Source organism: Nyctereutes procyonoides, unplaced genomic scaffold, assembly GCF_905146905.1.
Source record: "Nyctereutes procyonoides isolate TBG_1078 unplaced genomic scaffold, NYPRO_anot_genome, whole genome shotgun sequence".
NCBI lineage: Eukaryota > Metazoa > Chordata > Mammalia > Carnivora > Canidae > Nyctereutes > Nyctereutes procyonoides.
In genome coordinates, this window is record NW_026575140.1 from 37204793 (window position 1) to 37217720 (window position 12928).

General features: G+C 42.7%; 1 protein-coding gene across 1 annotated transcript in view; it reads right to left on the bottom strand.

Moving 5' to 3' along the window:
- Nucleotides 1–12928, bottom strand: part of DAB1 (DAB adaptor protein 1) — a 1111289-nt gene that overhangs the window by 126697 nt on the left and 971664 nt on the right. Inside the window, exon 7 of the mRNA XM_055307012.1 lies at nucleotides 9401–9499. Coding sequence (XP_055162987.1) covers nucleotides 9401–9499 — 99 coding nt within the window. The remainder of the gene's footprint in view (nucleotides 1–9400; nucleotides 9500–12928) is intronic.

Consider the following 12928-nt stretch of genomic DNA (forward strand, 5'->3'; position numbering starts at 1 on the left):
TCACATGCCAGGGCCTATGTGAGACCCTACAGATACAGCAATGGATGAGTCAAGGCACCTCATGGTGTGTGTCATCTGATGGGAGCATGATGGTGTGCCATGATAAAGGCGAACAGAGGATGCTGTAGGAGCATTATGAAAGGATCTCTCAATTCTGCTAAGAGGGCATAAGAAGGTCTGTACTAAAGAAGGAACAATATAGCTAATAATATAGTATTATTTAAGATCTAGAGCTTTGGGGGCACCTGAGTGGCTCAGCGGTGAGTGTCTGTCTTTGGCTCAGGTCATGATCCCAGGGTCCTAGGATCCAGTCCTGCATGGGGCTCCCTGTGGGGAGCCTGCTTCTCCCTCTGCCTATGTCTCTGCTTCTCTATGTCTCTCATGAATAAGTAAATAAAATCTTAAAAAAAAAAGATCTAGAGCTTTGTATCTAGGCACTATTCTAAGTCTTAAAAGGATTAAATTAAATCCTCATTGTATCTTGCACCAACCCCAAAACATAGGTACTTTTATTATTCCCATCTTACGGATGAGTAAAAGAGGCACAAAGTCATTAAGAAGAATTGCTTTACGATTGCACAACTGATCAGGAGAAGATCCAAGATAGTCTGGATCTTGAACTCAGGTTCCTTCCACTATGTCCACTCTCTGGTGCCTGTATCATAATGGCAAGAAGTGGGGGCAATGGATTCCAAGAGATTCGATGTGAATCCTGCATGGAGGACAAAATGGGTAAAGTGCTTGGTTAAAGGAAGCACTTTGCCCACAGAAAGGTCTTGATAAATTTAAGTGTGTTGTACTGTTGTTGGGTATTACTGTTGACATTATTACACCCTGAAAAATGAGACATTTACTGTGTGGAAAGGAAAGGGCAAAGGACATTCAGAGTGGAGAGGCTGCCTTGAGACAATAAAAAAAAAGCTGGACGGTGTGTGGTTTGCACAGAAAATGGCAAGATGTGGTAGCCCCAGCATTCTGCTCATCCATTGACAATACTCTCAGATTTGCCACATACGGTTGGGCAGGGTATACACTGCAGGGTTCCAGGGGAACTAGACATGATAAAGTCATCAAAATGTATATACCTATTCCAACAATTTTCCAGCAAATGGCAATGAGTCTTAAAGAAAGGGACCTGTTCCTGATTTGCACAAAGGCATCTTAAGAACGAAGGGTGGCCTTATAGTCACTGTATCTACTTTTCTATATATCTAGTCCAGCTTCAGGGCCACAGTACACTGAAGAGTATCTGACCTCTAACGGGTATGGTACAATCAAAACCCTTTGGTCTGACATTCTAAGCCTTACAACCTGGCCCCTGCCTACCTTCTCAGTTTTCTCTCTCACTGATAGCAATCGCCCATCTTCAGATCCAGAACAATAGGGATCCCTGGGTGGCGCAGCGGTTTGGCGCCTGCCTTTGGCCCAGGGCACGATCCTGGAGACCCGGGATCGAGTCCCACGTCGGGCTCCCGGTGCATGGAGCCTGCTTCTCCCTCTGCCTATGTCTCTGCCTCTCTCTCTCTCTCTGTGACTATCATAAATAAATAAAAATTTTAAAAAAACTTAAAAAAAAAGATCCAGAACAATAGACATCTCACGCTTCCCGATGCCTGCCCTCCTTCATGAATTTCCCATTGTATAGGTTTAGTAAACACTCCCTATAATTCCCTTTGCCTAGACACTGGTCCTCTGATATCCTCAATTTCAAATCTTGTCCATTTTTCAAGGGTTAGCCCTTTTTTTCCTAAATCATTTCATAATTTTTCAGGTGAAAGAAAAATCATTTTTTCTTTTAAACTCTCATGATATGGGGTACCTGGGTGGCTCAGCCAGTTAAGTGTCTGCCTTTGGTGCAGGTCATGACCCTGGGGTCCTGGGATGGAGCCCTGTATTGGGGTCCCTACTCAGCCAGCAGGAGTGGGCTTCTCCCTCTCCCTCTGCCCTTCTTCCCTGCTCATGCTTGTTCTCTCAAATGAATAAATAAAATCTTAAAAAAGAAAATAAACTCTCATGATAATTTTCATCTTTCTCTTGTTATATTCATTATTCTTGCTTTGAGCTTTTAGTTATTTATATATGATTTAATTCCAACACCAGAAGTTCCTCAAAGGAAAGGTTTCAGGCTGGTTTGTCTCTATCCACCAAGTAGGATGCCTCTTACTTAACAAGTACTTGGCCCAGTCTAGACAGAGGTTCTTAATCTTGTCTGACCAAACACTTTCTTTTTATAAAAAATATTGTGTAATTTTTCCTTTATTGCTTGCAAATGATTAATATAATCTACCTATACATATAAAGTTCAAGCACAGCAAAATGTCCTAATTATAATATAAAGAAATAGAAGATGATTTCTGATAAAAAAGAACATGAATGTCTACATAGAAATGTTCATTTATAGCTACAACAGAAGAACATGACATTGGTACATGTTCATGTTTTCTTGTAATGAATAAATTTGGGTTTAAGAAGTGTTCAATTCAATATTATAGAGCAGATGTTCTTTTCCTTATATCTGACATTTTTAAGGAAGGGCCAAATGAGTCGAGTTATAGAGACCATGATAGGTGCTATGAAATTGATACATCGGTGCCATGTTGGTAACTCAAACAGGAAGAGCATCACGTGGTATGGTTTTCCAAAATGATGAGCAGGTCTTGATGGGGATCCAACAAAACAAAGTACTCCTTTCTTGCAGCTCAGTTGCATTTCTGGAAAATTCAGTATTATGGATATTCATGGATATACTTTGCTTATACGCATAGTTAGGTCTTAGATTCACTTCAATATAGTTTTTTTAAAAAACCTAGATATGTCTAATAAGACAATTTAAAGTCATATATAGCACAGAAAACACTTTTGCTGCATGGTCCCATCCTATAGTCCATAGAATGTCTAGCATCTTTGGCTCCTAATAAATTCCTGCATCAGGGCCCTCTCTCCCAAAAGTTGTAACCACATAATGGCTACATAAAGTTCCAAAACACTCAGCACAGGGAAAGAACCAATGAAGTGGAGAATCTCTGGAGTAAAAGAAAGAAAACAAGCTCAGGCGTCGTAAAATGTGAATTTGAATTCAATTTCTGCTACACGTAATAGTCTTAGGCAAGCCACTTATCCTACCTGTACCTTTAGGAGACTCATCTGTAAAAGGCAGTGATAAAACCCTCCAGAACTGCTGGGTGTCCAATGAGACAGGACACACAAAAGCATCCTGGATACTGTTTCAGGGGCTCCTAGCACAGTAGGGATGCCCCCTACTTTCAGGCCCCAGCACTCTGCTCTTCAGCCCCTTTATCTTCTTCCCTGTCTTCCTCCCCAGGGCCATCTTCCTTTTCTCTCCCTGAGCTATTTTCCCCAAAGCCCACTCAAAAACACACGGTTCAAAATGAAGGAAGAACGGTCCCGTTTTTGGTGAGATACAAGGAAAGTGACATCTGGTTTTCAATGAAGAGTAAATTATTAAATCAGCCCTGAAATTTAAGTGCAATGACTTCCTTTTTTTAAAAAAAAGAAAAAAAAAGATTTTATTTATTTATTCATGAGAGCCAGAGAGAGAGAGAGAGAGAGAGGCAGAGACACAGGCAGAGGGAGAAGCAGGCTCCATGCAGGGAGCCGGATGTGGGACTCGATCCCAGGACTCCAGGATTATGCCCTGGGCCAAAGGCAGGCGCCAAACTGCTGAGCCACCTAGGTTTCCCCACAATGACTTCTTTTAAACCATCATTAGCCCTCTATTACAGGAGACAATATTCAATCCTGGGTCATTCTCCACCTCTCCCTTGCTCTGGCCTACTTTTTCTGTGTACATTTGCTGATTCTTGATCACTGTCAATTAATTTTTTGTGCAGTATTACTGAGAACCTACTATGTGGGAGTCATTGTGTGAACTAGATAGACAACAGTGATGAACAAAAAGCTCTGGCCTTGCTCATCTATGTATTTATACAGGTGCTCAATAAATATTTTCTGCAGCAAAGGATGAACATACGTATCTTTCTCTTTAAGACTTTTGTGCATTTGGAGATACCGTGTTTAGTTTCCTGACTTGCTCATCTGGTCCTCTCTAACTCTCCCGCTGCCATGTCGGTGTGCCCCTTTCTGTGAAAAAATTCCTGAAAATTCTAGGCAAAGCTGGGCCTCTGTTCCCTGAGTACTGACAACTCCATTCACACCTGTATCTCAGCAATTGTCAGTTTGCTTTGTGAGTCTGGTGAAGCCAGACTGTGAACAGCTCAAGGGCAAGGACCACGTCTCATTCACCTTTAAATCCCCAGGAAACAACATCACAGGGCACAGAAGAGGCATCCGATCTGTTTTTGCCCAACTATGTACTGGATATGCTGCCAACGTCCCATCCACGAGACAGTTCCAACTGTAACTCCCTTCCTTGTACCTTCCCTCAGGAAAGGTCATCAGAATGAAAATGAATAATGGTGACAATAAAACAGAGAGAGTACTGAATCTGCTCTAATACATATAAAAGCACGTCACTTATAAAATTTGATATGGCTATGGTCTGAATGTTTATGTGGTCCCTCCCCCATTCCTATGTTGAAATTCTGACCCTCAAGGTGATGGTATTAGGAGGTGGGGCTTTTGAGACATAATTAGATCATGAGAGCAGAGCCCTTTTGGAATAAGATTAGTGTCATGTTAATAGAGGTTCTTGAAAGCATCCTGACCCCTTCTACCATGTGGGGGACACACAGCAAAAAGGCACCAGCTATGAGGAAGCGGGGTCTCCACACACACACTGAATTTGCTGGGGCCATGGTACCTGACTCCCAGTCTCCAGAACGGTGAGAAATAAATGTTTGTTATTTATAAGCCACTTCCTTTATGTTATTTTTGTTAAAGCAGCCCAAACAGACTGAGGCAGGTATGTTATTATCAGTACTCTCTTACTAGCACCAAGGATTTCTGGGCCAGACTGCCGGGGGTTGAATTTCAGCTTTTGCTATTTAATTTACTGTGGGACTTAATTTGGATTTCAGTTTTCTCAACTGTAAAATTGATGATAATAATAATAATAGCACCTACTTCATAGAATTCTTGTAATGCACGTCAAATGGTCACATTGTAGTACCAAAGCAGGGTTGGTTAAACCAAATGAACAAGTAAAATTCACATGTGATTATGGCAATGAGATACTACATCATCTTGAAAAGTTGAGGCAGACTACTGCCCTGTGTCTTGAGAAACAGACCTATTGTCAGGGTCCTACAGTATTTACGATTTTTTTTATGGCTCAAAATTATAGCAATTCTATGGAATAAAACTGTAAATTAAAAGAGAAGAGAGTGAGTTTCCCTGGAAAGACAGAAGATTTGAGACTGGAAGGCTTGTTCTAAGTCGACAGCCAAGTCAGAGACACTCCTAAAATCTCAGTTTCTTTATCTGCAAAAATGAAGATGACATCACTTCTGCCTTAGTACCCGCTGGTCTGAACTGAGGACCTGGTAACACTGATATGAAACCACAGTACTCCTGATTTGCTACAGCTCCTACTATTACCAATAACAATGAGTTTATATATGACATTTTCTGCATTCTCACTGATCCTCTTGACACATTATCAATATCTAGATATCTGAAAATATGAACAGCTTTTCAATATTGATTCATTCCCCTGCAACATGCTAATAATAAAACAGAATTTACTCAAATAAGGATTGGGATCAAGAACCCTTTGAAATTCAAGACAAGGTGTAAATTGCTGTAAAGGGTCTCTTTAATTGGGATCAAAACATTTTTGACAGCTTTTGGATTTTAAAATTCTAGCTATTGTCACGTTCTGCAAATGTTTCTTTTTTTGGTTTGAAAAAATATGCAGTCAAGCTTGAGCAGGAATACTTTAGATATGATAAACAACTAAAATTTGTCATTCCAAATGACAAAAACCCAGTTTTCCATTTCGCTGATATGTAGGACAAAATACTTCACTTAAACTCTTATCTGGCACAATCAGTTGGTACCCTGCTGGGTAACAACAAGGGTTTAGTAAACTCTTGCTGCTCATAATCTCCAATGGAATTTGAAAAACCTCCATTTATCTGAAGATAAATCACATCAACAGCGACGACTTTAAGGAAGAAACAGAATTTTATAACTAGTCTCAGGATTCAACTTCGATGTGACTTTGTTCAATACTTCATCCTCTAGTTGGCTCCCTTCCACAATTTTCTCATCCTATGCTTGTTGCCTGAACCCTCCTAAGTGATGGTGAACTCACTAGCACAGAAGGTGGTCCATCTAACTGGTAGAAAATTCTTCCTCCTCCTCCTCAACTGAAACTGCTTCAAAGAAACTTCTGCCACCTGGTCTCGGTTCTATTTGTTGGGTCCCACAGAGCAAGTCAGCTCCTTCTGCTACTACACGACTCTTTGGAGGGATGAACACTCTTAATATGGGGTGTCCTACTCCCTGTTGCTTCTTCTTCATGCTTTATCATGCTCAGCCCTTTCTACTAGCTTTCCCTAGACTGTGTTGAGGCAGAGTAACAAGCTCGGGTTGTGGAAGCCAGATGCTACTGGGGCCTAATGTGAATCCAACAGAACTGGAGTGAAGTAAGCCAAACGGAAAACATCCAACTCTGCCTTCTGAGTCTCCATCGGGAATCTGACATTTTTGTCCCCACCAAGTCAAATGGCTTTGAGCCAAAATAATGATTTTACTGGTGTTCCTTTTGTGTCCTGCTGAAGAATCAAAAAGAGCATTCAAGAGTTCGGTAGTATCTTTCTTGAAGGCCAGTTTAGCCACCCTTGACTGAGGATCTAGATCTGGGTCAAGATAATAAACCATCTCATTAGTTAAAATTTGGTGATTGGAATTTTAATGATTTGGGCACAACCTCTTTCATGGTGGCTTACATAATGCAACAGCAATGCCCAAAAACATGGCCCCTGGACCAGATAAAGTATCCGACACTCTACCTCATTCCTGCCCCTCTGGTTATACCAGCTGTCACGGTGGCAAGGGAGACCAGAGATGATGATGTAGTATTTGGGTATATATATCTCCCAGTTATGCTTGGCCCACATTACTTGTCTCCCTCCAATAAAGAGGCTAAGGTTTGAATGACGTCCTACAAGTTTCTACAAGCCTGCAGCCCTCTTCCTCATGTGTGCTGTCCGGGATCCCATGAGGCTCTACCTGTGTTAAGAAGTAGCTTTGGCTCAAAAAAAAAAAAAAAAAAAAAAAAAAAAAAGAAGAAGAAGTCTTGGCTCCACATAGTTTCCTGGTTCCCCTCATCGGGATGCTCTTTGATTTGCCTATGTCCCTTCTCAAGTGTGAGGTTCAAAATTGAGCACAAGTCTCCAAACTGTAGTCTACCCAAGAGAAGGAAAAACTCTTCTGGTTTCAGAAACTACACTTTTAGTGAGGCTTTCATTGTGCTCTTAAGCTTGCTGTATTCCAGCCCTCTCTGCTCGTGCCCTCATTCTAAAAACTACTTTCTCCTAAGGCATCCCCAGGAAAGCCACCATTCTCTACAACAGAGAGGTCAGGTGCCCTGATAGTGACTTGGGCCATCAGGAGGCTAAATCCCACTCTCGCTTCCCACATGCTGGATAACCTTGGCAAAGTCACTTATCCTGAGAGATAACGGGCACTGAGGCTCAGTGAAAAGACTCACAAGCCAGACTAACCAGGGTTCTAATCCTGTCTGCATCACCACTTACTTTCAATAAATTACGTACATTTCTCTCCTTGATATCTTAAACTACAAAATAAATAGGTGCCACCATCTACCCTCACAGGGCTGTCGTGAGGATTAACTGAGTTGGTACTCACAAGGGGTTCACAACAATACCTGGTACATATTATGAGCTTGATGAAATTATTATTATTATTTTCCCATAGGACTGCTGTGAGGGCAAAACTGAATCATGTACGTAATGAGACTGAAAGGCATGTAGTATACAGTAGGTACCCCATGAGGGGGACTAATTATCACTAGTTATTTTTTATAGTGGTAAACTGTACATAATTCAAACTTTGCCATTTTAAGTATTTCTTGGCATGCAGTTCAGTGGCGTAAAGTGCACTGACAGCGTTGTGCAGCCACCCCAGCCATTCAGCGCGAGCAGCATTTTCTTCCTCCCAAACTGTAATTTCATACTCACTAACCACTACCTCTTCATCATGCCCCTCCATGCCCCGCAGGCCCTCACAACCACCATTCTACTTGCTGTCTCTCTGAATTTCATTTCTCTAGATGTCATTTGAGTGGAATCCTACAGACTTTGTCTTTTTATAACTGGCTTATTTCACTTTGTATGACGTTTTTACATTTCATTTGTGTAGTAGCATGTGTCAGAACTTCCTTCCTCTCTGCCATGAAATAATATTCCATTGGATATAGGCACCATGTTTTGTGCATCTACTCAATCTGCTGATGGATGCCTGGATGGCTTCCACCTTTTAGCTGCTGTGAATAATGCCACTATGAATCTGGGTATACATATATCAGTTTTATTACTAATTCCTCAGAAATCACTTCTCTTCAAAACCCATTTTTACTGTTAAATTATCATCCTCCTATCCGGATGGTACCCTAATAGGAGTCAGAACAAAGGGAAGAAAATATAATGCAAAATAACTAAGGTCAAGTAACTTGGCTAGTTGAGGCTAGCTTACACAACAATGGAAAATTAACTTGGGAACTGCAAAGGAGGTGACATATGTAATGGTGTTTTATAAGCTGTAAAGAACTGAATGAATAAAAGAAAAAAAAACCATATTCATTTGACTCCTGCTCTCTGGACTAAACAGATCATAGAACATTTTTCTGTTTTTCCCTTATCGTCCATGAACAGCACCAGCACTGTCAGGGCAGCCCTGGAGCTGAATGTGGGAGCTAACTGCTGCTGGGGGCTGATGAGAACACAAACCATTTCTTTGGTGGGTTCAACAAACATATCGGCCCTCACATTTCCTGGTCATGTAGTGACAGATTTTTCTAAGATTGAAAACTCCATTCTTTTTCGATTACAGCAATTGCAAGGTGGCACAGGTTAACCTCAGGAGAGTCTGGATGCTTTGACCAAGTCAAAAGACATTCATGTGTCTCCCTCTAGGATGCATGTCATTAAAGTTGCCAACACACAAAGAAATTTAACTTAAACTGTCACATTACCCACCGCACTTCAAAGCTCATCAATCTCCTGTTAGATTACGGGGACTGTTTGACACTTTTATCACAATCACACTGTTAGAAACACTGTGGCCAAGTCAGGGAAGAGCTTCCCTTTGATGGACGATCACAGTTGATCAAGTTTGTCAGTCGCTTTATGTGTTTTTATGCTTGTTTGATATTCCTGCCCAGAGAGTAGAGGCTTTTAAGGGCACATCTGTCAATGGATTCAATTTCACAGTGCCATGTGATTCTTTTACTTACCCCTGTCTTCTCATCAAAGATTTTGATACCTCCAAAGGAGATGGTTAAAAAGATTTTCTGTTTGTGTTCTCCTTTGGAACGCGCGCCAGCAACAACGCCCTGTTGAAAGGAAGGACATGGTTTTTACTTGAGTGTTTTCATTTGAAGATTCCCTCCAGTCCCAAAGGCATGTCAGATACCATCAGCCAATGCCACCCATCACACACACTGCTTTCCCTTCGCTCCTTCCATGCTTCCCTGCCTGGTGTGTTTGCCTCTCCTTGACATTTTAGGCTAATACTTACCCTAATGTTATCTCTAACATTGTATAAATAGAAACTTGAACACTGATTCACATGACTACCCAAGATTTATAGAAAGCCTACTTTGTGCCTAGATATCCAGCTCAGCATTCAAGACCCCAAGATATACACAATATGATCCTCTCATTAATTGTATTTTGCTGGGCTTCATATTGTACGTGGTTTCAATCTATTACATAAAGATGAATCACAAAATATATTCCTCAATGTGATTTTATCATTATACTCCTGGAGAAAGTTTCCCTAGGAATCAATTTTCAAGATTAGAAAGAAAATAAAAACCATTGCCAGACTGCATGTCTCCATTTTGTCTGGAAGAATATGACCATCAGAGTTATATGCTTATGGTTTGCAATTTTTTTTACCATATATGTTTCCTATTTTCCTTTACCCTTTCTGGTAGGAAGGTACCTACCAAATGCATTCTATTTATCAATGCATCTGTTTCCCCACTTTTCCAAGCTTTTTTTTTTTTTTTTTATAAACCAAAGATATGCATGTGAGTCAGTCAGAAGGTAAACATCACAAAAGGCAGCGATACTGCTTGCTGCTCTACAAGTAGTGCCTGGGACTGTAAAGGGAAGGAGGGAAGAGGCACTCTGTAAATCACTGTGACATGAATGTGCTATCCAGACTTCTTCCCAAGTTGACATGATGCAAGTGAAAAGCAAAGATGTGTGCTTTTCAAACCAGCTTCTGTGGTGGCCAGTGACAGGTAAGTGTGGGCTTCATATGAGGGTACCACTCAGAGGGTGAGGACATTCCAAGGCATTTATACTCTGCATGGGGGTCTTCCTGTCTCTGCATTGTGTTTTGGTGCTTCTAGCCCCTTCAACGCTGTTCGCCTCCATTGAGTGTAAGATCAAGCCCAACTATTAGCAGTTGTAATTCTAGAAGTCTAAAATAATCATGATGTCATGTTTCTGGGAGAGACCAGTCATTTGTGCTCTTGTCAGTACAGCATGTTCACAACCTCAGTGGCAGAGAGCCAGCAGTGTTAGGAACAGAGATGACCAGAAGGCACGGGTTCGAGGCATCCCTTTGAGGATGTTTGGTTATCCTCACTTGGGGTATTGGAATCGGAACAGCTGGCTCCTGCCTCCAGCTCTCTGTGATCTTGGACAGATGACTTAATTCTCACTCCCACATCCTCAAGCATAAACACTGCCCTTGTGTGAGTGAGAGAATTCAAGAAAATCTAGGTCAAGGATCTAGTACAGTGCCTGGAACACACTACAGGGATGGCATGAAAATTAAATTCTTCTGGTGAATGGAGGACTGTCCCTAAAAGTCTGTGCTCTGCATCCTGCTTGGGGACTGTCTAGCAGGAAATTCACTCCCTCCTGAGTCACCCATTCATTCTCAATCGCCACTTACACTCTTGCAGATGTAGGGAATGTCAGAGCTCAAGAGGATCTTCCAAGGTTCCAGCTGACAGATGAGGACAGTGGTGCCTGGGAGGTGGGTGTGGACAGTACAGGGTGGTACAGAGTCCTGGTGGAGAACTGGGACTACAACTCAGCTCACTAGACTCCTGGTGCAGGGAGCACTTAATCCTCTCCATGGGCGGGGGGTGGGGGGGTCTTCTTTCTAGCAAGCCCAGATCTCTCTCTGTACGTAACCCTCCTCAGCCTTGCTCTTTCAGCCCCTTGGGGCTGCCACACTCTGACCAGAGATCCTTCCTGCAATGCCTGTTCCTCTAAATAGTTAAAGAGAGTGACTCACTCCCAAAGCTAGGTCCTCTGTCTCTGTAACTTCCTTGCTTAGAGGTTTCTAGAGTCCTCGAAGTGCGCCGGTTTTCCGTAAATTCCCTGAGGATGATTCTATGGAACATGGGGAGGATGGCCAAAGTATGTTTTAGCAGTCCCAGGGGGTAATTCTTACTTCTCATGCCACCCTACTGGGGACACTGTCTCTGAACCACCCCTGGTTTGCATTACCCTCTCTTTTCCTCTTCCTCAAAAAGGAAACTGAGTAGGCCCGCCAGACTTTCAACCTAGGGAAACTCCACTCTGAACGCTGTGTTCTTGGCTGGGTTTGGAATAAAACACCTTATGCTGCCACCCCTCCACAGCTGAAACTTCCAGCTTCAGATCTCCAGGCACGCGCGCGCGCGCACACACACACACACACACACACACACACACGAACTGGAAGTGGCTCTGTCATAAATGAAACGACTAGAAGGACTGAAAGGACTGTCGAAAGGGTGGGGAGGCCTTCCTTCTTGTTTAACTCCTCTTAGGCGAGAACATCACAGCCCATGGTGGGGAAGAGGGTGGCACCTTTGATCAAGAAGAGTCCTTACGGTCCTTAGCTCTGAACCACTGCCACACCAACAGCATGACTCTTGGCACACGGTAGTGCTGCCCAGATCATGCCCCCCTTTGCTTCCTGGTGCCAAAGAATGTGCTGCTCGAATGCAGCTGTATGCAAAAAAGGACAGGGAGAGCACACACACATGTTCCGGGAGCTTTTCTGCTTGGGGCAGTGGCTGGTGGTGGCTTTACATGACAAATGAAAGAGGGAAGGACTATCCCTGCAGTGCTGTCTTTGGGGAAATAAAACTCCAATTTTATCAAGCATGTTTCTCCTGTGAGACAGGACCCTGAGTCAAGCTCTGAAAAATTGCACTAAGTCCAGGCAAGTGTGCTAGCAGACAGCACGCCTCACGGTCTCATCTCCACCACGAGATTATTCATTGCTGGCACGCAGCAGCAGCAGCAGCAGTGGTCCAGGAGACAGCTCGGACTGGGGAGCCAGAAGATGTGGATGGATGTGCCCTTTGGGGCTCAGTGCCTCACTGTTTGCCACCTGACTAAGTCACCAATGGAAATCTGCAAAATACACTCAGGCATTTTTTTGAGTAGCTACACTACGTGCTACGAGTTCTCTTACGTATCATATAATTTAGCCCAGGCCACAATCCTGAGAAGTAAAAATGATCTCACTTAGTTTATATATAAGGAAACATAAGGCCAGGGGGGCAAGTGATCTCCCCAAACCTCCAGGAACTAAGAAGACAGAAAGAAAATTCAAACTAGAGATATTTTGGATTCCAATGTTGGGCTTCTTTCTGTTATAACCTTCCTCAAGAGCTTTTATTTATTTATTTATTTAGAAAACATAGATGGGGGATCCCTGGGTGGCGCAGTGGTTTGGCGCCTGCCTTTGGCCCAGGGAGCGATCCTGGAGACCCAGGATCGAATCCCACATCGGGCTCCCG